The 25,125-nt window shown below is 48.9% G+C and overlaps 1 protein-coding gene across 1 annotated transcript; it reads right to left on the bottom strand.

Annotated features, from left to right (window-relative positions):
- Positions 1-458: 458 nt before the first annotated feature.
- On the bottom strand, positions 459-5,610 carry LOC117497598. Its single transcript, XM_034149581.1, has 4 exons — positions 4,971-5,610; positions 3,770-4,839; positions 1,678-1,680; positions 459-1,157 (listed from the first exon to the last, which is right to left on the bottom strand). Exons 1-4 carry the CDS (start codon positions 5,608-5,610, stop codon positions 459-461), a joined length of 2,412 nt encoding a protein of 803 aa, XP_034005472.1.
- Between the last annotated feature and the right edge of the window lie 19,515 nt (positions 5,611-25,125).

Below are 25,125 nucleotides of genomic sequence, written 5' to 3'. Positions count from 1 at the left end.
AACTCGCTTCCCTGAGGTTATGGCAAGCAGAAATGCTGCCTTCAAGGACAGCCACTTAAGCCTTACATGGGCCAGGGGCTCGAAGGGAGGAGATGATAGGGCATCTAGCACTAGGGGCAGGTCCCAAGCCGGAGCCCTCGGGGTACTAGGGGGACGATGCCGTAAGGCCCCCCTCAGGAAGAGGGACACCGACCTGTGGCGCCCCACCGTGGCGCCGTCGACCTCGACATGTTGGGCAGAGATAGCAGCCGTATATACCTTCAAAGTGGAGTGAGAACGTCCACTATCCAGAAGGGACTGCAGGAACTCCAGAATGGTGGCCACAGAGCAATGCCCCGGATTCTCAGCCTTACCCAAACACCAGTGGGAGAAGAGCTTCCATTTGCACTCGTACTGTGCTCAAGTGGATGGTGCTCTGGCATTCAGGATAGTTTCCCTGACCGATGCCGAAAAAGCGCTCAACAGTGGGTTGGGCCCTGCAGAGGCCAAGCCCAGAGCTGGAGGCGGTGAGGGTCGGGATGCCAGATCTGACCCCTGAGCTGTGACAGAAGGTCCTTCCTGTCGGGGAGGCGCCATGGTGGGCCGCAGCAGAGACTGCGTAGCAGCGGGAACCAAACTCTCCCCGGCCAGCGGGGGGCGACCAGAAGGAGCCTGTGCCCCTGAGTAAGGACCCTCTGAAGCGTCTGTAATAACAGCGGCTGCGGCGGGAAGGCGTACAGGAGACTGTCTGGCCAGTCGTGTGCCAGAGCATCCTGCCCCATTGGGCTGGTCACCTCTGCCCAGGAGAACCAGAGGGGGCAGTGCCTCGACTCCTCCGAGGCAAAGAGGTCCACCTCGGCCCTGCCGAAAAGGCTCCAGATTGTCTCCACCACTTCTGGGTGAAGCCTCCACTCCCCTGGTGGAGGTTTGTGCCGAGAGAGGAAATCTGCCACCTGATTTTGGTCCCCTGGTAGAATGACTGCCCGCAGGCTGGCCAAGCGGGGAGACGCCCAAGACAAGAGGCTCTGTGAAACCCGGAGCAGCTGTGCGGACCTGGTGCCCCCCTGGTGGTTGATCTGGGAAACCGCGGACATGTTGTCCGAACGAACAAGCACATGCCTGTCCGTCAGTTGGGGTAAAAAGTGCCTGAGCGCAAGCAGCACAGCGCGAAGCTCTAGCTCAGGGGTGGGCAATTATTTTTTCCATGGGGCCACAGGAGAAACTGAAAATATTGTGGAGGGCCGGGCCAAAAGGCTGAACTCAATTCTGCATAATATTAATTGTATTTCTTTATAAAAAGCAGTAAATAGCATTGTTTTGACAAGCTGGTAAGAGTATATGTTATAGTTAAGTAATGAAAAAGTTGCCTTACAAAAAAATGTCATTTATTAAATCAAATTTCCCAAAACAATGGTAAACAAAATGAACGTTTTTCACCATTTGTGACTCATATTAGTGAACATTTTCAGTCACATTCACTCAAACACATTTTGAGTTTCATTTACTGTTGGAAAGAGGTTCTTAGCATTGTAAAGACATCACAATATTGTCTTTGTACTCCAAATATTAAGCAAGATACATCATATTGAACTGTCACTAAACATCACTGAACTGTGATTTTGAGAAAAAGGCTTCCAAAGAAAGTGTCCCAGTTCACTGCTAGTTGGTGCCTTTACATGCCAACATTTGTAGTCTAACCACCTCATTTGGTGTTTTTAAGTTCTCTTTTCTTGTTCAGTGAGAGAAATCTAGTCTCTGCTGGGCTTTAACGAGTGCATCAAAGTCAGGTTGAATGTCTGAGGTGGAGATGCGAAGCACAGCTGACAGATGATCATCAGTGAGAGAGGATCTATACCTGGATTTCGTAAACTTCATAATTGAAAATGTTTGTTCACATATGTAGGTCGAGCCAAAGAGAACCAACATCTTCTGAGCATGTCTCCTCATGTTTGGAAAGTTATCCTCCTTGAGAGAAGAGTAGAAATCCAGCAGAGATCCTGACTTAAAGTGCTCTGCCAGTACTGCATCAGACTGCAGGTCGATGAGTTCCAGCTGAACATCACTGGGTGCATTATCCACACTGCAGGTAAAGGGAGAGGAAATCAGGTGCATTTCATCCTCGATTTTTCTGAGATCTTCAAATCGCCTTGAAAACTCACCATGCAATGCTCCCAACATGGATGAGTACCTGCGGAGGTGATCAGCTGATGGTGTGACTTCTTTCAGGGTTTGCATGTGAGTGAGATTGTTGCTCTCCAGTTGGCTTGAAAGAAACTGCATCTTTGTCATGAAAGCCTTCACCAGGCTGTGCATTTCATGAACAAAAAGGCCCTTGCCTTGCAGTTTGGTATTCAGTTCATTCATCAGTGCAGTCACATCAATAGCAAATGCAAAATCTGCCATCCAGTCCTCATCTGAGAGCTCTGGGAAGTCTTTGCCTTTCTTCTCACAAAACTCTCGAATCTCTGCTTTCAGGTCCCAAACTCTTTTTAGCACTTTGCCCAGACTGAGCCATCTGATAGCTGTGTGGTAGCCGATGTCACGATGCTCAGTCTCATGCTCCTCCAAAAGTGCGATAAACTGTCTGTGGTTCAAAGCTCTTGCCCTGATGAAGTTTACTATTTTAGTAACAACATCAATAACATGGTTAATTTTTAGCACTGACTTGCACAACACATGTTGGTGTATAATACAATGCAAAAATACCAGTTTCTGATCCGCGTCGATTTCAGTCACTTTATCTTGCATACGTTTCAAAAGTCCGACATTTTTTCCGGTAAGATTTGGACAACCGTCCGTTGTGACACCTGCCAGTCTGTCCCATTTCAGTCCCAGCGTGTCCATGCACTCGTTTACCTCCGTGAACAGATCGCTCCCTGTAGTCGTCCCTTTCATCGACCGCATTGCTGCCAGCTCCTCCGTAATCTTGAAGTCCGGTGTTATCCCGCGGACGAATACGAGTAACTGGGCTGTGTCGCGGACATCACAGCTCTCGTCCAAAGCCAAGGAGAAAAAGTCGTAACTTGCCACTTCACGTTGCAGCTGAAGCTCCAGATTCCCCGCAATGTCCTCGATCCTTCTAGTCACGGTTCGCCTGGACAGCGGGACTTGCTCAAATGCGGCTTTTTTTTCAGGGCATATTAGTGCTGCAGAGTCCACCAAGCACTCTTTGACAAACTCCCCCTCCGAGAACGGCTTACTGTTTTTAGCAATTTTGTGGGATATCACAAAGCTGGTCATGGTTGCTGCATCACTGGATGTGTGAAGCTTGGTAAAAAAGCCTTGCTGCTTTTGCAGCTTAGCTAGCAAAGCTTCCGATGTCCGCGCCCTTTCAGCGTCAGTCAAGTTTTTATATTTCTCCGCGTGTTTCGTCTCGTAATGTCGACTCACATTGTACTCCTTAAACACGGCGATCTGCTCCCCGCAAACTAAACACACGGTTTTACCTCCGACTTCAGTAAATAAATACTTAGCAGTCCAATTTTTGTTGAAAACCCTGCATTCAGCATCTACCTTTCTTTTTTTAGCGGACATTTTTTTGAGGGCTAAAGTCGTCTTGTGACAAGGATCCAATAATGTGCACGTCTTGATATACGTATTGCGTCATTATGCACGTGAATAAAAAACAACTTCAAAATAAAAGCAATGCAGCTTTAGTCCATGCATGAGGTAAAGTTAGAAAATATGTTTATTTTGTAATTTCCAATTAGCCTTACACAGGCCGGTCAGAGTCAACCAAAGGGCCGTATGTGGCCCGGGGGCCGTACAATGCCCAGGTCTGCTCTAGCACGTTGATGTGATATGCACCTTCCTGGGCGGACCACAGACCCTGAACAGTCCTGCCCTGCCACACAGCACCCCACCCTGAGAGACATGCATCTACAGTGACAGTCTCCCGGCGGGATGGGATGGCGCCCATGGGCGCTCCCATCAGAAGATAGGCCCTGTTTCTCCAGCGTGACAGAGAGTGAAGGCACTGGCGCGACACCCTGACCCTCCTGTGCCTGTGCCACTTGGCGTCCAAGTGAACGCTGTTCAGCCATATCTGCATAGGGCGCAGCGACAGCAGACCTAAGGGCACAACGGCTGAGGCAGCCGTCAGTCTGCCCAAGAGCCGGAGGAACTGAATGTAAGGCACATTCTTGCCCAGCCTGAAGAGGGGGAGAAGGTGGGAAATGTCGTCCACACGACGAGGTGTTAGGCAAGCCCTCATGGCGACCGAGTCTAGGACCAACCCCAGGTAAGTGACCCGTTGGGAGGGGACCAGGCAGCTCTTCCCGGTGTTTACTGTCAGGCCCAACCGGGCTACGTGACATAAGAGGCGCGCCGTATCCTGGGCCACTTGGGACCGGGACGGCGCACAAACCAGCCAGTCGTCTAGGTACGGCAGGACCTTCATGCCCTGTGCCTGCAGGGGTGCGAGAGCTGCCGCCACGACCCTGGTAAACACCCTTGGAGAGAGGGAGAGACCGAAGGGAAGCACCCGGAACTGATAATGCTGGTCCTGAAAGGCAAACCTCAGGAACTTCCGGTGGTGGGCCGCAATCGGCACGTGGAAGTAGGCGTCCCTTAAGTCCACGGTTGTGAACCACTCCCCCTGTGTGACAACACGGAGGGTGTCTGCTGTGGTCAGCATGTGGAAGGGCAGCACCCTCAGGAATCTGTTGATTCCTCTGAGGTCCAGTACTGGACGAAATCCGCCGACTTTCTTGCTCACCAGAAAGTACGCCGAGTAGAACCCCCCGGACTGAAGCAGGGGGTCCACTGGCTCGATTGCGCCCTTGGCCAAGAGGAGCTGCTGCTGGGAAAAGCAGCCGACGACCGGCCCAGGGACTTCAGGGCCTAGCCCTAGCCCGGATCCTGCATGGCAGCCAGGGTCCGGCTATCAGAGCTGAAGCGGGAGAGGGCCTTAGTGTCTCTCCAGCATGCATGGAGCTCCCTCAGGTACTCCTCCGAAGGAGGAACAGTGAGGGGGACAGGGGTAGGGCTACGCCTGAAGAAGGCGCTAGCCTGAGCCGCGTCGGCCTGCGGAACAGGAAGCTGCAAGTGTGCCAGGGCCGCACGAATAATGGCCGCCATGGAGGCGTCCTCCACGCCCTGCAGAGAGCCCTGAGCAGAGGAGTGGGAAGCCTCCCCGGAAGTGAGCGGGGCCTCGTCCTCCACCTCTTCGTTGAAGAGGTTAGCCGAGGCCGCTAGTGACATGGCATCCTCATGCAGAGGTGCGGCAACCGAAGGAGGGGCAGGCGGCAAGCCAGCAGCCCCTATACCGGCCCCTGGTTGAAGGGCTAAGAGGAGCGACTTCATCATGTCCATGTCGGCGGCTAACCGATCCACCTTAGAGGACAGCCTGTTAGGGGGCGAACCCGTAGCCATCGCTCCCTCGGGTCGCCGGGAACGGCCAAACTGACCTAGGGGAAGATGCGACAAGGAGAGGTGTCCGTTGGCTTCTGCCAGACGCTCCACCTCTGCGACTCTGGCCGCTCTAAGCGCCCAAGGCATGCAGCTACAGTTCATGCAGGCGTCCTGCGTGAGACCCTCCCTCAAATGCTCGAGACCAAGGCAAGAGGGGCAGCGGTCGTGGCCATCCTCGGGCTCGAGAGAAGCCATACAGGCGCTACATGGATGAGCCATCATGTAGGTAGCCGGATGCAGCGTAACCGGGAGCGGGGTGCGAGAACACAGCCTTCACCAGTTACCTGCTGAACGGAAGGAGTAGAGCCCTGCTCCTACTCGCCGAACACGAGAGGGGTGTAATGGGGTACACCCGCGTTACTTAGCAGAGGGAGCGGGGAGCGAGAGCACTGCCTTCACCTAGCTAAGTAAATGAAAGTGCAAAGCTACTAGCAGAGGGAGCGGGGAGCGAGAGCACTGCCTTCACCTAGCTGAGTAAACGAAGCACGGAGCTACCAGCAGAGGGAGCGGGGAGCGAGAGCACTGCCTTCACCTAGCTGAGTAAACGAAAGCGCGAAGCTACTAGCAGAGGGAGCGGGGAGCGAGAGCACTGCCTTCACCTAGCTAAGTAAACGAAGCACAGAGCTACCAAATAAGGAAGCTTAACAGGGCAGCTAGCCAGCCGGCTGCTGCTCACAGTCAAGGAACACTCTTACCAGGAGCGGGGGTGAAAACACTGCCTTCACTGGTTGAGTAAAATAGCGAAACAAGCTAAGGAAACTGCTTCTAAAGAAAAACCAGCACGGGTAATCCGGTGCTTACCTCAAGCGTCAGCCAAAGTGGCTGACCAGGCAGGACAGAGTTAGGCTGAGCCGCGCTACTGCTAACTAGCTAAACAAGAGGACACAACACAAGCTGGAACTCAGGATGCTAATGATAGCTTGGCGCAACGCCGCGCTATCAGAAAAGTACAGAGAACGCAACAAGGGCAACTCCTGGGAGAGGGGGCGGAAACGCTACCGTCACCAGAAAGTTCAAGCCAGGTAGCAACCAAGACAGAAATCAGGACAACCTAGCTGGGAGAGGGAGTGGAAACACTGCCGTCACCGACCAAGCCGACACCAACCTGTCCGTTGAAGTTTTCTGCGCAGCCGGCCGCAGCTCCTGGAGGACGGGTAATCCCGCGGCTCCGACTGGATCAGTCGCGAAGCTACACGCAGCCAGCTGGATGCAGAGAAATCCTTAAATCCAAACGTTCCAACTGAACGCTGTAGGCTACAATAGTGTAGCCACGGTACTCTCGCGCAGCGAGAAGATGAAAGGAACAGATCCTCTGATGACACGGGCTGATATAGCCGGTGTCACGTGGGTCACAGGTGACTTTGTTGATATTGGTACTCGTACTGCGCATGCGCACGATGGACATATCCAGTGCTAAAAGCACCGCCTCTGGCGGTCAGTAGGGACGAAATAGAACCAGTGCAGCTTCACTTTAAACAGGTACATTTGTCTAGATACAAAGATAAGATTTAAGAATTATTTTCTTAATATGTAGAAAAATCTACTTAAATTCAGCATTTGGTGCTATTAAAGTATTCTTAAAATAAGGCTAAATACCAGAGGTGGGACCAAGTCATTGTTTTGCAAGTCTGAGTCAAGTCTCAAGTCTTTGCGCTCAAGTCCGAGTCAAGTCTCAAGTCTTTGCACTCAAGTCCAAGTCAAGTCTCAAGTCTTTGCGCTCAAGTCCGAGTCAAGTCTCAAGTCTTTGCACTCAAGTCCAAGTCAAGTCTCAAGTCAGGATGGGAAAGTTCAAGTCAAGTCCAAGTCCTAAACTTTGACAAAACGAGTCTTAAACAAGTCCTTATGTGCTTTTCAACAAATGTAATGACATCGATCAACAGAATAATACTTAATAATCAAACTGCTCTTTATTAGTCACATTAATAATTTAATAATCCATTTTCTCTCTGCTGGTAAAGTAACGTGTTTTTCTTCTATTGTAAGAGGGATCAGTAAGGTAAGGCTACCGTGACGGTTTGATTCAGAAGGAGTTTAATGTATAAGATCCCTGATGTTGAGGTGACCAGAATGTTTATTTCCACTGTGTACAGCATGTTATAAGGGACCCACAATCTATCTTTATGCAAGGGATAATGTGCAGCGAGGCGTCTCTATGGGGAAAAGAACACCTGACTCTAGATCCCTCTGCAGGTGGTACTTTAACTATATTTTGATGCTAATACTTTTGTACTTTTACTTGTAACATTTTGAATGCAGGATCTTTTATTGTAACCGAGTATTCCTACACTCTGGTACTTTTACTCAAGTACAAGATCTGAACTTCTCCCACCTCTGGCAATAAATCCTGAGTGGTTACCAAAAAAAAAACCCTGCTCTGAAGGTTATTTTCATTTTACAAATCCTGCACTCAGCTTTGCTTTCTCCAATATCATTGAAATGCAGCCAGAAGCTGCTCCTTTTTTCGGTTTTCGCAAATTTCTTGACTTCTTCCGACGCGCTTGCATTTAAATCCGTCTCCCCGTCGCTCTGTGTATCTGGCCTGTACCACTACACCTGCTGTCTTTGGAGCGTCTGCCCCCCACCCTTCTTTCACATAATGGTATGATCCTAGTGTGTCCTCGCATATGATTGGCCGCATGGTGGCTCAGCAAAATAAAGTCCCGCCCCTGCCTGCATGGATTCTCAGCAAGAGTTGCAGCGGCTGAAGATTCTGCTCTCCCCGACGGGAGTCTGCTCTTCAAGCGGCATCTCGCGATCGGCGTGTTGGAGACCCCTGAATTAAATGATCAAGTCACCTCAAGTCAGAAGGCTCAAGTCCAAGTCAAGTCCCGAGTCATTGGTGTTCAAGTCCAAGTCGAGTCGCAAGTGTTTTGTGATTTTGTCAAGTCGAGTCCAAAGTCATCAAATTGGTAACTCGAGTCTGACTCGAGTCCAAGTCATGTGACTCGAGTCCACACCTCTGCTAAATACCAAGAAAAGTAGAGACAAAACCTTCAAAAATCTTTAATCCTATCAAGATATAAACTTTGACTGCTTGCATAAAGAGAAATATGAGTCTCAAATTATTTCTTTTAATGTTTTTATTGTTTTCAAACTGTGTAGTAAAGGTCAGTCATCAGATATGTCTTTAGAAAAAAAGAGAACATTATTTCAATGTAAAATGCAACGCAAGTGAAATTCTCATGACACTTTTGACTCAGCGAACAATTTTCAATAGGACTATAAGTATGAGGGGCCGCTAGGGACATTATTCAGAAATACCGTTCACATACACATGTGAAACCAACATAATTTACAAACATGTAAAAATCTCTCATATACACATATGAAACGCTCTCACACACGTATGAAATCCAAAGTTATTCCCATATATATGTCAAACGCACTCATATACACATGTGATAGTACGCACTCACACACACCTGAAATGCACTCACACCTGAAACGCTCTCACACACACATGAAACGCACTCACACACACATGAAACACTAATATGAGTGATGTGTGATTATTATTCATGCTATATACTGATATAGGGCTAAGTAAGCAATCAATCCTGCAAATTAACCCTTAGTTGTTCAATATATTTATTCAGACAATGTGAGTAGAAATACAGAAATTCTGCTCCCACCTAAGGCCAACGTTGCAATATTACAACATTTCCCTAAAAACTTACCAAAACGTAAACATTTTTAAAACTCTTTCATTTCTGCTCCAGAGGCCAGGGGTTAAATTGGGATTTGATATGTGGGGGGGCTCTGTTAGAAGGTGCGACGGGGGGGGGGGGGGGAGAGAGTGAGACGCTCGTGAATTGTCAACGGGGGGGGTTAACATCAGAGCATCGTCCTATGGGCTTAGCCCCGGACAGGTACAACAGGTATTCACTCAGAGGGGGGTACTAAATGCCATCCATTTACATGTAGGCAAACAAAATCAACATACAGTAGGGGGGTGGGGGATGGTGAATCAGCTATGTTACTATTTATAATGTTATTGTTGTTACAACAGAAGATGTTTTTCTTTATATTGAAGTTAAATGCATCAATCTGGTGCACTTTGAGGTCAAAATTAAGAGATTTATGGATACCGCTGGAAAAAGCTGTGTGTGAAAGTTTAAATCTTCCTTATTGAGCTTTAAAACAAATGAATAACGACTATATATAATAATAAAATAAACACCGGCTGTTGTTATGCCTGCTGTAACGTTAAATTACTCCGTTCTCCGCTTAAGTAATTATGCCGTTACAAGCTTCATAGTTGTATTTATCATCTAAATTTGCCGAAACAAGTTTAATATTCTGAAAGCCAAGACTTTGTTTATTTGAAATCAGATGAAAACAAACTGTAACGGACCCTGCCGTGTTATCTTGATATTTCCGGCACAGACCCTTTCATACCGGCAATGCGCGATAGAAACAACAGGAACTGCGACAGCATAAATATGCGAACACAAACCTACAGACTGCTGGAGAAGAGATATCACAGGGGGGGGTTGGGGGACACACATTCCGATGGCCAATTAGTTTTAAACAAAGAGTATAGCCTACTCAACATAGGGGGGTGGGGGCTGGTGAACGGGATGGTCAATGTTTGTAAACACTGTGACATTTTGACTTTATTTGATCATTTCAGTTAAAAACTAATTTAGTAATTTACAGGAAAGGAGTGCACGCTACTAAAGAGACATGCTACCATGGAAACCAAACAATGGTGTTGCTGTAATGAAGTCAGAGTGGAAACAGTCATATTTGGAGCGTTATGTTAGAATGAAACAGCCAGAGGCCTGTACTACGAAGCCGGATTTTCCTAACCTGGATATGTTTGATTTTTGTTTTTCAGTCAATTTGACTTGTTCAGTGAGAAAAATCCAGTCTGTCTTGGGCTTGAACAAGTGCACGGAAATCTGGTTCAATGTCTGAGGTGGATATGCGAAGGACAGCTGAGAGGTGATCATCAGTGATAGAGGATCTGTATCTGAATTTGTTGAACTTCATCACTGAGAATGTCTGTTCACATATGTAGGTAGATCCAAAGAGGACCATCATCTTCTGAGCACGTCTCCTGATGTGTGGAAGGTTCTCCTCTTTCAGGGAAAAGTAAAACTCAGGCAGTGAGACTGACCTAAAGTGCTCTGACAGAAGTGTGTCAGACTGCAGGTCAATGAGTTCAAGCTGAACATCACTGGGTGCATCATCCACATGGCATGTAAATGGGGAAAAGATCATGTTCATTTCATTCTCAACTGTTTTGAAGTCTTTAAATCGCCTTGAAAACTCACCATGCAGTGCTTCTAACATGGATGAGTACCTCTGGAGGTGATCAGCTGATGGTGTGGCTTCCTTCAGTGTTGGCAAGTGCGTGAGAATGTTGTCCTCCATTTGGCTTGAGAGAAGCTGCAGCTTTCTCATGAAAGCCTTCACTGCACTGTACATGTCATGCACAAAAAGGCCCTTGCCTTGCATTTTGACATTTAGTTCACTCATTAGTGCAGTCACATCTACAGCAAAACCAAGGTCTGCCTTCCAGTCTGCATCTGAAAGCTGTGGGATGTCGTTTCCTTTCTTCACACAGAAGTCTTGAATCTCTTCTCCCTCTTAGGTGCCTTACAAACAATGGACGTCCACTCTCGGGAGCGTCGGAGTGGTGCGGTCACCCTAAGTGACAGACCTAAAGTATCCGGGATTCAGGCATCTTCCCTGGCTTGTACATTTTTGGTGATGCGCCCTGGAGGTATCAGACTATTTTAAACAACTTTTCCCCGCTTTTCAAACACTTATTCCGAGGTTTTAGCCAGTCATTTTGCACGAAATCATTTAACATTGACGGTCTCCTGAAAAAGCACATATTCTGTGCATTTTCAGGAGAGCGTCTATGTTAAATGATTTCGTGCAAAATGACTGTCTAAAACTCTCTTCCAGACATTTAAAAATACTTTCCCCGACCATTTAAACATTATTTCTGGCTTGTAAAGTGCAGTTATGCGCCCTGGAGATATTGCACTATTTACAAAATGTAGCACTCTGTTTATTTCACACCTCCAGGAGAGACCAGGGGGAAATCACCTCTCTCTGCCCCCTCACAGAGCCCCAAGGACGGACTAATTACCTCCAGCATGTCCCCATAACAGTGGGACTCTGTTTCTTTCACAGCTCCAGCAGAGACCAGGGGGAAATCACCTCTCTCTGCCCGCTCACAGAGCCCCAAGGACGGACTAATTACCTCCAGCATGGGCCCCTAACAGTGGGACTCTGCACCTCCAGCAGAGACCAGGGGGAAATCACCTCTTTTTGCCCGCTCACAGAGCACCGAAGGACGGACTAGAGACCTCCAGCACCAGTCCCTAACAGGGGGACTCTGTTTATTTCACACCTCCAGGGCGGAGACCGGGAAAATCACCTCTCTCTGCCCGCTCACAGAGCCCCAAGGACGGACTAATTACCTCCAGCATGGGCCCCTAACAGTGGGACTCAGCACCTCCAGCAGAGACCAGGGGGAAATCACCTCTCTCTGCCCCCTCACAGAGCCCCAAGGACGGACTAATTACCTCCAGCATGTCCCCATAACAGTGGGACTCTGTTTCTTTCACAGCTCCAGCAGAGACCAGGGGAAAATCACCTCTCTCTGCCCCCTCACAGAGCCCCAAGGACGGACTAATTACCTCCAGCATGTCCCCATAACAGTGGGACTCTGTTTCTTTCACAGCTCCAGCAGAGACCAGGGGGAAATCACCTCTCTCTGCCCGCTCACAGAGCCCCAAGGACGGACTAATTACCTCCAGCATGGGCCCCTAACAGTGGGACTCTGCACCTCCAGCAGAGACCAGGGGGAAATCACCTCTTTTTGCCCGCTCACAGAGCACCGAAGGACGGACTAGAGACCTCCAGCACCAGTCCCTAACAGGGGGACTCTGTTTATTTCACACCTCCAGGGCGGAGACCGGGAAAATCACCTCTCTCTGCCCGCTCACAGAGCCCCAAGGACGGACTAATTACCTCCAGCATGGGCCCCTAACAGTGGGACTCTGCACCTCCAGCAGAGACCAGGGGGAAATCACCTCTCTCTGCCCCCTCACAGAGCCCCAAGGACGGACTAATTACCTCCAGCATGTCCCCATAACAGTGGGACTCTGTTTCTTTCACAGCTCCAGCAGAGACCAGGGGAAAATCACCTCTCTCTGCCCCCTCACAGAGCCCCAAGGACGGACTAATTACCTCCAGCATGTCCCCATAACAGTGGGACTCTGTTTCTTTCACAGCTCCAGCAGAGACCAGGGGGAAATCACCTCTCTCTGCCCGCTCACAGAGCCCCAAGGACGGACTAATTACCTCCAGCATGGGCCCCTAACAGTGGGACTCTGCACCTCCAGCAGAGACCAGGGGGAAATCACCTCTTTTTGCCCGCTCACAGAGCACCGAAGGACGGACTAGAGACCTCCAGCACCAGTCCCTAACAGGGGGACTCTGTTTATTTCACACCTCCAGGGCGGAGACCGGGAAAATCACCTCTCTCTGCCCGCTCACAGAGCCCCAAGGACGGACTAATTACCTCCAGCATGGGCCCCTAACAGTGGGACTCTGCACCTCCAGCAGAGACCAGGGGGAAATCACCTCTCTCTGCCCCCTCACAGAGCCCCAAGGACGGACTAATTACCTCCAGCATGTCCCCATAACAGTGGGACTCTGTTTCTTTCACAGCTCCAGCAGAGACCAGGGGAAAATCACCTCTCTCTGCCCCCTCACAGAGCCCCAAGGACGGACTAATTACCTCCAGCATGTCCCCATAACAGTGGGACTCTGTTTCTTTCACAGCTCCAGCAGAGACCAGGGGGAAATCACCTCTCTCTGCCCGCTCACAGAGCCCCAAGGACGGACTAATTACCTCCAGCATGGGCCCCTAACAGTGGGACTCTGCACCTCCAGCAGAGACCAGGGGGAAATCACCTCTTTTTGCCCGCTCACAGAGCACCGAAGGACGGACTAGAGACCTCCAGCACCAGTCCCTAACAGGGGGACTCTGTTTATTTCACACCTCCAGGGCGGAGACCGGGAAAATCACCTCTCATTGCCCGCTCACAGAGCCCCGAAGGACGGACTAATTACCTCCAGCATGGGCCCCTAACAGTGGGACTCTGCACCTCCAGCAGAGACCAGGGGGAAATCACCCTCTTTTTGCCCGCTCACAGAGCCCCAAGGACGGACTAATTACCTCCAGCATGGGCCCCTAACAGTGGGACCTCCATAACCTTGCACACCCTGAGTCCCCGGGCCCCCACAGTTAAGCACTCCCCCACGGACTAAACACAGGTATTCACACCCACCAGAACCTCGTGCCCCTGGTGACCTTACAAGGGGGTGGTTTTATGGTGCTTCTGTGTCCGCCCATCAGCATCCATATTCGGCCTTCTTCACGGCATCACCCCCCCTTCTGTGGAGGGTATTCTCGTGCCCCTGGTGACCTTACAAGGGGGTGGTTTTATGGTGCTTCTGTGTCCGCCCATCAGCATCCATATTCGGCCTTCTTCACGGCATCACCCCCCCTTCTGGGCTGGAGGGTATTCTCGTGCCCCTGGTGACCTTACAAGGGGGTGGTTTTATGGTGCTTCTGTGTCCGCCCATCAGCATCCATATTCGGCCTTCTTCACGGCATCACCCCCCCTTCTGGGCTGGAGGTTCAAACACTTTAACTTTTGTTCACCCTCCTCTGGCTTACACCTCCTCCGCCAACACTTGAGCGCTCATCACAGGGTTCAGCACCAAGGAGAGTGCCTCCCCGGTGCTGATGGAAAGTGGCACTTTTTCTGCCCCTGGTAACCATCAAGGTTATTGTTTTTTATTTTATTTTTATTTTATTTGAACAAAAAACACAGTTGACAGTACAGAGAGGCTAAAACATAAACTATTTACACGTACTACTGCTACTATAACAGTACTACTAAATTTCTTAACCTACGTTTTAAAGTGCAGTTATGCGCCCTGGAGGTGTTGCACTATTAACAAAATGTATGCCCAGGATTCTGGCACCTTTCCTGGCTTGTAAAGTGCAGTTATGCGCCCTGGAGATATTGTACTATTTACAAAATGTATACACAGGATTATAATAATAATTATATACACGGTATACATATTCACAATGTTTAGCGGGATTCAGGGGACCAAATTAGGCGTCTAATTCTTACGGTGCACCAGGGCAAACAGGTTGAGTCCACGGCCCCTGCCCCATCATCAGGAGTGTCAACCAGCCCCGGTCCCGACTTCATTGGCCTCTTTCCCTCCCGCTTCCGCTTCCGCTGCTGCTGCCGCTCCAATGACCCATCAGGTGAAGATGATAGAGCTGTACTGTTATAGCAGCCCTCTTCGGAGGTCTCCCCATCTGACAGCGGTAGACATCCTTCTGATGATGATGCAGCTGCTGCCGCATCTGATGACGCCCTGAACATGGAGCGGATTCTCAATGCCTCCTTTATACCTGGCGCATTCGCGTAGAACCGGTCCGCCGTGGTTACGTCGTGACACATAAACCTGGCGAGAATCGACCGGCTTTCTGGATCTTGGTGATGCTTGATATTGTCAGCCAGGGCAGTGCGCAGGATTGTGAAGGTGACGGCTGTTTCTAGCCCAGCATCAGCCCATGCCCTCTTCAAGTGAGCGTTCAGGTTCTTGGAGGCCCGATTCCCCCTTGTGAAAAGGAAGAATTCATTCTGAGGACCCAGCAATGCCTCTTTAATCCCCATCCACCGCATGACCCAGCTAAACTCCTCTACTGTAAGCGCCAGCTGTGCTTCGCCATATGTCTTGGCCGTCTTGTGATCCTGCACATGGATGATGTAGCCCTCAGCAGTTCCCCTTATGGCTGCCTCTAAGACCTCACTGTTTTTCATGTTTGCGTACACGCCCGTACGGTGGCCATACAGGAGGCTCCAATGGAGGGTGAGATAGCCATAGAGAAGCTTCTGGGTGGTTGAGGTCGGCGTGCCGGCCATCAGGTCGAGGAGCTCCGGGATGCGCTTCTCAGCGGCCGCCATGGCGGCGAGAAGCTCCGCCTGGCTCGGCAGACGATCCAGTTTGTTCCTCTTCACCTTAAACTGATGTAGAGTGACTGCCTTATTCAAGTGTTTCATGTTGGCTTTCACCTCTCTCATTATGTGGGTCATATCAGACTGGGTGAGCTTGCACCCCCCGGGGCTTTGACTCAGACATGTACCCCATGAACTGGTGCACATTCTTCAGGAAGAACTCTGATGTTGTGACTGCCCGGCCCGGCTTTACAATATACTCGCTCCAGCCACGGATCATCTTCATGTTTCTTAGGAACAGCCAGTCTGACAGGCGGTTAACACCATGGGCCATGTATACTATGAAGTTCTTTATCCGGCTGATCTTCGACACAACATTGTCTTTCTGTTTTACTGTCGGAGCGACACCCAAACAGTGATCCAAGTATGTCTGAAGGTACGCCTCCATGCTTCTAGGCAACGTGATTTCACGCATGGTATTCCCCCGTCCACACCCAGTGGACCAGTAATTTGAGGGAGAGGGCAAGTCATTAGCCAGCTTAGAGGCACGGGTCTTCCGGCATACAGGGGTCTCGCTACCGGAGGCTACTGCAAACATGACAGTTTCCACCGGGGTCTTCACAGGGGTCTCGCTACCGGAGGCTACTGCAAACATGACAGTTTCCACCGGGGTCTTCACAGGGGTCTCGCTACCGGAGGCTACTGCAAACATGACAGTTTCCACCGGGGTCTTCACAGGGGTCTCGCTACCGGAGGCTACTGCAAACATGACAGTTTCCACCGGGGTCTTCACAGGGGTCTCGCTACCGGAGGCTACTGCAAACATGACAGTTTCCACCGGGGTCTTCACAGGGGTCTCGCTACCGGAGGCTACTGCAAACATGACAGTCTTCACCGGGGTCTTCACAGGGGTCTCGCTACTGGAGGCTACTGCAAACATGACAGTCTTCACCGGGCTCTTCTCAGGGGTCTCGCTACTGGAGGCTACTGCAAACATGACAGTCTTCACCGGGCTCTTCTCAGGGGTCTCGCTACCGGAGGAAACTGGTAATATGACAGTCTTCACTGGGCTCTTCACAGGGTTCTTGACCGGTCTCTTTCCACCGGAGGCTACTGCAAGCATGACAGTCTTCATTGGGCTCTTCACAGGGTTCTTGACCGGTCTCTTCCCACCGGAGGCTACTGCAAGCATGACAGTCTTCACCGGGCTCCTCACAGGGGTCTCGCTACCGGAGGTTACTGGGGACTGCATGACAGTCTTCACCGGGCTCTTCACAGGGGTATTGCTGCCTGAGGCTACTGTGTTTATGCCGGAGGTATTTGGGATTGCCAGGCCCTTAAATCGTATACATTCGTCCTCTTCCTCAAGAACAGCAGCACTCTGCTTCCTGGGTTTTAGCTCCTTTTTCAGCCTGGAGCGCAGGGTCTTCACCTCATCATTGAGGGCATCCTTCTGAGCCCTCAATGCCACATTTTCCAGCATCACCTGCCTGCAGTCTTCGTTGTCACACTCGGTATGTGGGGAGAAGGGTGGAGGGTGCCCGGGGTATTCCTCCTCATTGTCTATATCCAATGATGTAGCCATTCCAATGATGGGGTTAGTCTCACGGAGGTCATGGAGCAACTGCAGTGCCACACTATGCTTCAGCCTTGCCATGACCTGATGTGCCTTATGTCGGGACAACTCAGGGTGGTCATGTTTTACATGACGGTCCAGTCTCTTCCCAGCGTACGAACACCCAGCGATGGGACAGGGTTTGGTCCGAACATTTATCCTTCCACTGGCTATTTTCAGGAGGATTCCCCTCTCCTCCAAGTTCCGCACTGCATGCTTGTGCTTAAGGTGTTTGTTCAATGCCAGATAGAAGAGTCTGCACACCGGGCATTCAGATGACATCCTTCCTGAAACACACATAATGATTTTGATCAAAATTATGTTATAGTTCTCCGTTTATATGCGTTAGCGTGAGCGGTGGTTGCGACACTGGGTCCGATGCATCAATTCATGGTGCATGGACGAAGGGAAGTATTGGGTTACCACCGGGTCAGATGGTCCCACTTCCGCACCAACGCGGGGCTGGTGATGGCAACATTGGGTCCGATGCATCAATACATGGTGCCCCGACCATGAGAGGGTTTGGGGTACCCCGGAACCAGGCACCACCCCAGCAGGAAACGGGTTGTATGGTCAAAGGAGGAAAGAGTGATAGAACCGGGGTAAAGCAAAGAAAGTGTCCGACAATAGTGACTTGTGAGGCGGCCAGAGAGTCTGTCATATCTCGGTCCTATCCTCCAGGCAACGCTGTGGCCAAAACTGGGCTAAAAACAAAAAAAACTAAAAAATATTTCATCCAGGGAAATTTGGGTGAAAATGAAAAAAAAGTACCCCAAAATAGTCCTTCATTAGCCAGCAGCAGTCCCCTGTCGACTCATGTGACATTCCTCCAGGGTTACATAGAACCAGGGTGTGGGCTCCGAGCCATCTCCGAGACATCTCTAGTCCGTGTTGATAATGGGGGAAATGTACCCCAAAATAGTCCTTCATTAGCCAGCAGCAGTCCCCTGTCGACTCATGTGACATTCCTCCAGGGTTACATAGAACCAGGGTGTGGGCTCCGAGCCATCTCCGAGACATCTCTAGTCCGTGTTGATAATGGGGGAAATGTACCCCAAAATAGTCCTTCATTAGCCAGCAGCAGTCCCCTGTCGACTCATGTGACATTCCTCCAGGGTTACATAGAACCAGGGTGTGGGCTCCGAGCCATCTCCGAGACATCTCTAGTCCGTGTTGATAATGGGGGAAATGTACCCCAAAATAGTCCTTCATTAGCCAGCAGCAGTCCCCTGTCGACTCATGTGACATTCCTCCAGGGTTACATAGAACCAGGGTGTGGGCTCCGAGCCATCTCCGAGACATCTCTAGTCCGTGTTGATAATGGGGGAAATGTACCCCAAAATAGTCCTTCATTAGCCAGCAGCAGTCCCCTGTCGACTCATGTGACATTCCTCCAGGGTTACATAGAACCAGGGTGTGGGCTCCGAGCCATCTCCGAGACATCTCTAGTCCGTGTTGATAATGGGGGAAATGTACCCCAAAATAGTCCTTCATTAGCCAGCAGCAGTCCCCTGTCGACTCATGTGACATTCCTCCAGGGTTACATAGAACCAGGGTGTGGGCTCCAAGCCATCTCCGAGACATCTCTAGTCCGTGTTGATAATGGGGGAAATGTACCCCAAAATAGTCCTTCATTAGCCAGCAGCAGTCCCCTGTCGACTCATGTGACATTCCTCCAGGGTTACATAGAACCAGGGTGTGGGCTCCGAGCCATCTCCGAGACATCTCTAGTCCGTGTTGATAATGGGGGAAATGTACCCCAAAATAGTGCATCATGACTCAGCAATCATCACACTCAACTTTGGTGAGAACCGGGCAAAGGGGTCAAAATCCGTCAATGTGGGGGGTGAAACGGCTGTACGCGAGCCCTTGGGGGGGCACCCGGGACCGGGCAGTGCCCCCGGCAGAAGGAACCGGGTCAAACGGGCCAAAACAGGAAAAAAAATAAAAATAAAAAGAACCAGGCAAAAGGGGGGAAAATGGGAAAAAGTGTCCGAAAATAGTGCCTCATGACCCCGCAGGAGTCCCCCCGCGGACTCCCCTGACATTCCTCCATGGTCGAAATCATCCAACTCAACTTTGGTGATAACCGGGCAAAGGGGTCAAAATGTAAAAATTATACCCCAAAATAGTGCCTCAAAATCGGGTAGAGTCACCTGGAAAGTGCCCTCGCATTCCTCCATGGCTCAAAATGTCGAACTTAAACTATTTGGAGAACCAGAGAAATGTAAAAAATACGCCCCAAAATAGTGTCTCAAAATCGGGTAGAGTCACCTGCAAAGTGCCCTCGCATTCCTCCATGGCTCAAAATGTCGAACTTAAACTATTTGGAGAACCAGAGAAATGTAAAAAATACGTCCCAAAATAGTGTCTCATAATCGGGTAGAGTCACCTGCAAAGTGCCCTCGCATTCCTCCATGTCAAACTTTAAGTATTGAGAGAACCAGGCTGGGGGGGTCCTTGCGCCACAAAATTAGGCCCACTCAAAGTGCTTGGTGAGCGGATACATTCTTCCATGATTTGCAACAGCCGTTATTTTTCTGAGTGCACCCAAAAACTGGGTTTCCGATTTCGTGCAGACGGTAGTTTGAAAAGTATGGATGAATCTTTTTAACAGAGAAGTGGAAATGAAGCCCAGGGACTTTTTCCCCTTCTCCGTTGTACCAACCATCGGAGAAGGGGAAAAATCGGCCTGAAGCGCCAATAGTCTGGCCCCTTCTCCCGTTGGCACTCTGTCATTTTTTTGACAATTTTTCAAAACTTCATTTTTGATTATTTTAAGTTATAATTAAGCGTTTTCTTCAATTTTTTTTGCTTTCCACGGGTGGGGGCGCCTGGCAGGCCGCCTATGAGCACCCAAATTCGGCCTGGATCATCCAGGATTTGTGGGCTAAGCTCCATAAACTGACTAAATCACCCAGAGAGGTCACCTTTCTAGCCCAAATATATATAATACAAATACATTTAAATAGTAAAAGGTGCACTTGTGCTCTGCATTACCCGGAATTTTATTTTCATAGCCCCATGATAGTGATTAAAAATCATTTTCATGGGAAAAAGTGTTAAAACGCCTGATTAAATTATATGCAGGACCCCAGTGAGCTCCAGACTATGTGCATTGTGTTGGGGAACCATATAAATGATAGAATAAATGCATTTAAATGCAAAAATAATGATTTTAAATCATTTTAGGGGGACAATTGTGGAGAGGAGCCTGAAAATGACTCTGCAGCAGGCTGCCTATGAGCACCCAAATTCGGCCTTCTTCACGGAACCACGACCCCTTCTGTGGAGGGTATTCTCGTGCCCCTGGTGAGCACACAATGACCCAGGAAAGAGTCTTCAAAACACAGGTAAAAGTGTGTTAAACAGTGGGGTAACATGTTTGAAATGACAGCACACTGCTGCTTGTTGGCAGCCTGACTCACTTGACTTGTCTCACACACACCCAGGGGGGGAGAAAGAGGACACATTGGAGCACAGAATGACCCAGGAAAGAGTCTTCAAAACACAGGTAAAACTGTGTTAAACAGTGGGGTAACATGTTTGAAATGACAGCACACTGCTGCTTGTTGGCAGCCTGACTCACTTGACTTGTCTCACACACACCCAGGGGGGGAGAAAGAGGACACATTGACCCAGGAAAGAGTCTTCAAAACACAGGTAAAACTGTGTTAAACAGTGGGGTAACATGTTTGAAATGACAGCACACTGCTGCTTGTTGGCAGCCTGACTCACTTGACTTGTCTCACACACACCCAGGGGGGGAGAAAGAGGACACATTGACCCAGGAAAGAGTCTTCAAAACACAGGTAAAACTGTGTTAAACAGTGGGGTAACATGTTTGAAATGACAGCACACTGCTGCTTGTTGGCAGCCTGACTCACTTGACTTGTCTCACACACACCCAGGGGGGGAGAAAGAGGACACATTGGAGCACAGAATGACCCAGGAAAGAGTCTTCAAAACACAGGTAAAACTGTGTTAAACAGTGGGGTAACATGTTTGAAATGACAGCACACTGCTGCTTGTTGGCAGCCTGACTCACTTGACTTGTCTCACACACACCCAGGGGGGGAGAAAGAGGACACATTGACCCAGGAAAGAGTCTTCAAAACACAGGTAAAACTGTGTTAAACAGTGGGGTAACATGTTTGAAATGACAGCACACTGCTGCTTGTTGGCAGCCTGACTCACTTGACTTGTCTCACACACACCCAGGGGGGGAGAAAGAGGACACATTGACCCAGGAAAGAGTCTTCAAAACACAGGTAAAACTGTGTTAAACAGTGGGGTAACATGTTTGAAATGACAGCACACTGCTGCTGGTTGGCAGGCTGACTCACTTGACTTGTCTCACACACACCCAGGGGGGGGAGAAAGAGGACACATTGACCCAGGAAAGAGTCTTCAAAACACAGGTAAAACTGTGTTAAACAGTGGGGTAACATGTTTGAAATGACAGCACACTGCTGCTTGTTGGCAGGTAAACATTGTTTAATTGTTTAAGTGTTTTTAAATGTATGGAACAGTGTTTTGTCTCTTTCAAAACTCTCCCGTCATTGGCCGGATACATGGGGACGATTTTATATTCACTATGACCGTTACTATTCCAGTGAGACGAAGTACGTCCGGTGACGGGAGTGATCCCATGTTAATTTTGTCCAAAAACCAGAGCATTCCCTTATCTCAGGTCCCATACTCTTTTCAGCACTTTGCCCAGGCTGAGCCACCTGACAGCTGCATGGTAGGGTATGTCACGATGTTCAGTCTCACTTTCCTCCAAAAGTGCAACAAACTGTCTGTGATTCAATGCTCTTGCCCTGATGAAGTTAACTATTTTAGTTACAACATCAACAACATGGTTAATTTTTAACACTGACTTACACAACACTTCCTGATGTATAATACAATGCAAAAATACCTATTTCTGCTCAGGGTTAATTTCTGTCACTTTATCCTGCATTCTCTTCAATAGTCCAACATTTTTCCCTGTCAGATTTGGACAACCATCCGATGTCACGCCTGCCAGCTTGTCCCATTTCAGTCCCAACTTTTCCACACATGCATTTACCTCCGTGAACAAATCACTCCCTGTTGTACCTTTCATTGACTGCATGGCTGCCAGCTCCTCCGTGATTTTGAAGTCTGTAGTTATCCCACGTAGGAAGATGAGTAGCTGGGCAGTGTCACGTACATCGCAGCTCTCATCCAAAGCCAAGGAAAAAAAGTCAAAGTTGACCGCTCTGTTCTGCAGCTGAAGCTCCAGATTTCCCGCGATGTCCTCAATTCTCCTCGTAACAGTGCGTCGGGAGAGCGGCACTTTCAAACACTCCTTAATGAACTCTCCGTCCGAAAACGGTTTACTTTTAAGACATAACTCGTCTTGACAGCTGCATCTCTGGATGTGGAATGTTTTGTGAAAATGTGTTGTTGGCTTTGCAGCTTAGCTAGCAAAGCATCCGACCCCTTTGCCCACTCTTCCTCAGACAGGTTCTTGTATTTATCTGCGTGTTTGGTAGCATAGTGGCGACTCAAATTGTACTCCTTGAACACAGCGACCTGCGCACCACAAACTAAACACACAGCTTTACCTTTCACTTCTGTAAATAAATACTTAGCGGTCCATGTCTTGTTGAAAATGCGGCATTCAGTATCGATCTTTCTTTTTTTGCCCTTAGCGGACATTTCGAGGACTAGCCGGCCAGCATCACTCGTAGCTGTTACGGCATGCGCGTTTACGTAAATAAATAAAAAAACCAGCAGCTTCCTTTTCAAAATAAAAGCAACACAGTTAGAAAAGTATTTACGCCATGCAAGCAATACAGCTGTGTTGCTTTTATTTTGAAAAGGTTGCTGTTTTTTTTCATTATGTCATAATTTATGATCAACCTCACACGGGCCGGCCAACGGGCCGGATGTGGCCCGCGGGCCGTAAAATGCCCACCCCTGGGTTGGGGTATTGTTCCGCACGGACATTTTAGTGAACCAGACCAGCTGTTTCCGCCGGTCTTCGCTTCCCGGGCATGAAGTTGTTTACATGTGTGTTCAGATGCTAAATAAAAGTTTAGCTTTTACTTTTGATACCCCGCCTCCGACTCCCGTCTCTCGGCACCACAACATCCAGTTTACTGTATCGAAGTTGATTTCACATGAGCTCCAGTGTGGAACCCCACTGCACCCCCTGGTGGATCAATGATCCATTGCAGCTGGCTTCACAATAATTCAATTTATTTATCACGGGGGCGGTATCAAGTCAGACTGGGGGCCGGCTCTTCATCACGGGCCGATCACGGACCAATCACGGACCAATCACGGACCAATCACGGACCAATCACGACCCTCGCGTTTCAAACTGTCCAAAATAAAACGCTCCATCTGTATTATGCAAAACGCATCTGGAATCCAAACAGCTAACATTTGTATCTGCTAATAAAATATCCTAAGCAGTGTTTCCCCTACCATTGTCTTGGAGGGGCGCTGCGCCCCACCAACGGAGCCCCGCGCCCCCCCTGAAATTCAAGGTGTTTAAAAAATATATATATATATATATATTTTTTGTATTTATATATATAGCACCAAAATTGCAACTAATCTATATCTACTGTCACTTTTCACATTGAACATGTGCTCTTTTATTAAATAAACTAAACGCTTTCATTTTAAGTTGTGAGTTTAGAGTTTTTGACCCTAAGAAACACTGATGCATTAATCAATAACAATAATCCACAGCACCTCTCTCTGCTCCAGAGGATTTAAAAAAAATATAAAGTTATTAAAACGTTTCTGCAGCAGGCCATGTAAACGTTGGGAAAAAGAACTAATGAAATGGGTTTATCACATTCTCTAGCTGTATGGGGGAGGCCGGTGAGTCATGTTCCTATATATATATATATATATATATATATATATATATATATATATATATATATATATACACAAGTCATAATAATGTCTGGGAATAACTTGTGGAATGATGTGCATCTAGAAACAGATGTTTGAAATGTTACCTATGACCGCCTCAGTTATTAATATTCCTAATATTTGCAACATATACAATATCTCTGTCACCCCTCTTTAAGAAATGGTATCTTCCAATGGGAACCGCAAAGAGGGTCCGTTAACGACACATCTCACAACAACAACGGGGGGGGGGACTGCGTCGGGTCGATGATCGTGTTGCTTTTAATCATACGAAGCCAGATTAAATTAAATAACGACTTCTTCAAATTTATACTTTTCTCCAGAGTTCCGTGGTTCATTGTTTATTAATGTGTTTCAGCGGCATTTACCGACCGCTGCAGTGCTGGCTACTCTTCCACGGGAGTTTATTCTCCCGTTAGCTCCGGGTTAGCTGACACGGCTCTAAAGTATTCACTGTCTGACTGTCACACAAGCAGCTGATACATATCCCCAGTTCCCAGAATGTGTGTCAGTCTGAATTGACGCTGTTTGGCATCACAACGCTGTTATGAAAGTGTCTCTGGTATAACATGGGTGATAGCATAGCAACCGAAGCTAAACTGAATACTTGCTAAGCCGTTTTCTACAGCCACATTTTACTGGCGTATTTTTCATTATGATTCTACTGGAAAAGCGCCGGTGTGAAAGGGGCATGTGTGTTATGCAGGAAACTATGTTTTGTCACAATGAATAACCACAGGATATGGGAATTGTATGAAAACAAATTATTTAGACCTTAAAAGCTAAGAAAACAAATAGTGATACGTTCTTCTGAAACAACATTCCTAAAAGTCTCTAAACACGCTGTCTCCTTTCTGTCTGCCTCAGGAGGAAACACCTCTATTCTTGGCTGCGAGGGAAGGAAGCTTCGAGACTGCCAAGGTCTTACTCGACCATTTTGCTAACAGAGAAATCACCGACCACATGGACCGGCTGCCCAGAGACATTGCGCAGGAAAGAATGCACCACGACATCGTGCGGCTGATGGACGATTACAACCTGGTACGGAGCCCTCGCATGCATGGAGGGTCAATGGGCACCACACTGTCGCTCGCCCAACGGCTACCTGGGTATGAAGCAGCACCAGCCTCAGGGCCAGGGCAAGAAGGCGCGCAAGCCCAGCGCCAAGGGCATCGGCTGCAA

The sequence above is a fragment of the Trematomus bernacchii genome, unplaced genomic scaffold (assembly GCF_902827165.1).
Source record: "Trematomus bernacchii unplaced genomic scaffold, fTreBer1.1, whole genome shotgun sequence".
Lineage (NCBI taxonomy): Eukaryota > Metazoa > Chordata > Actinopteri > Perciformes > Nototheniidae > Trematomus > Trematomus bernacchii.
This window is presented reverse-complemented; position numbering and strand designations above follow the sequence as displayed.

What these genes read in the sequence shown, in the direction of transcription:
- LOC117497598 (XM_034149581.1), bottom strand. Translation starts at nt 5,610, where the DNA reads ATGGCTCATCCATGTAGCGCCTGTATGGCTTCTCTCGAGCCCGAGGAT. An exon ending in GGCTAGCGCCTTCTTCAGGC is followed by an intron (nt 4,840 to 4,970) that starts GTAGCCCTACCC and finishes GCTGCCATGCAG; the next exon opens with GATCCGGGCTAGGGCTAGGC.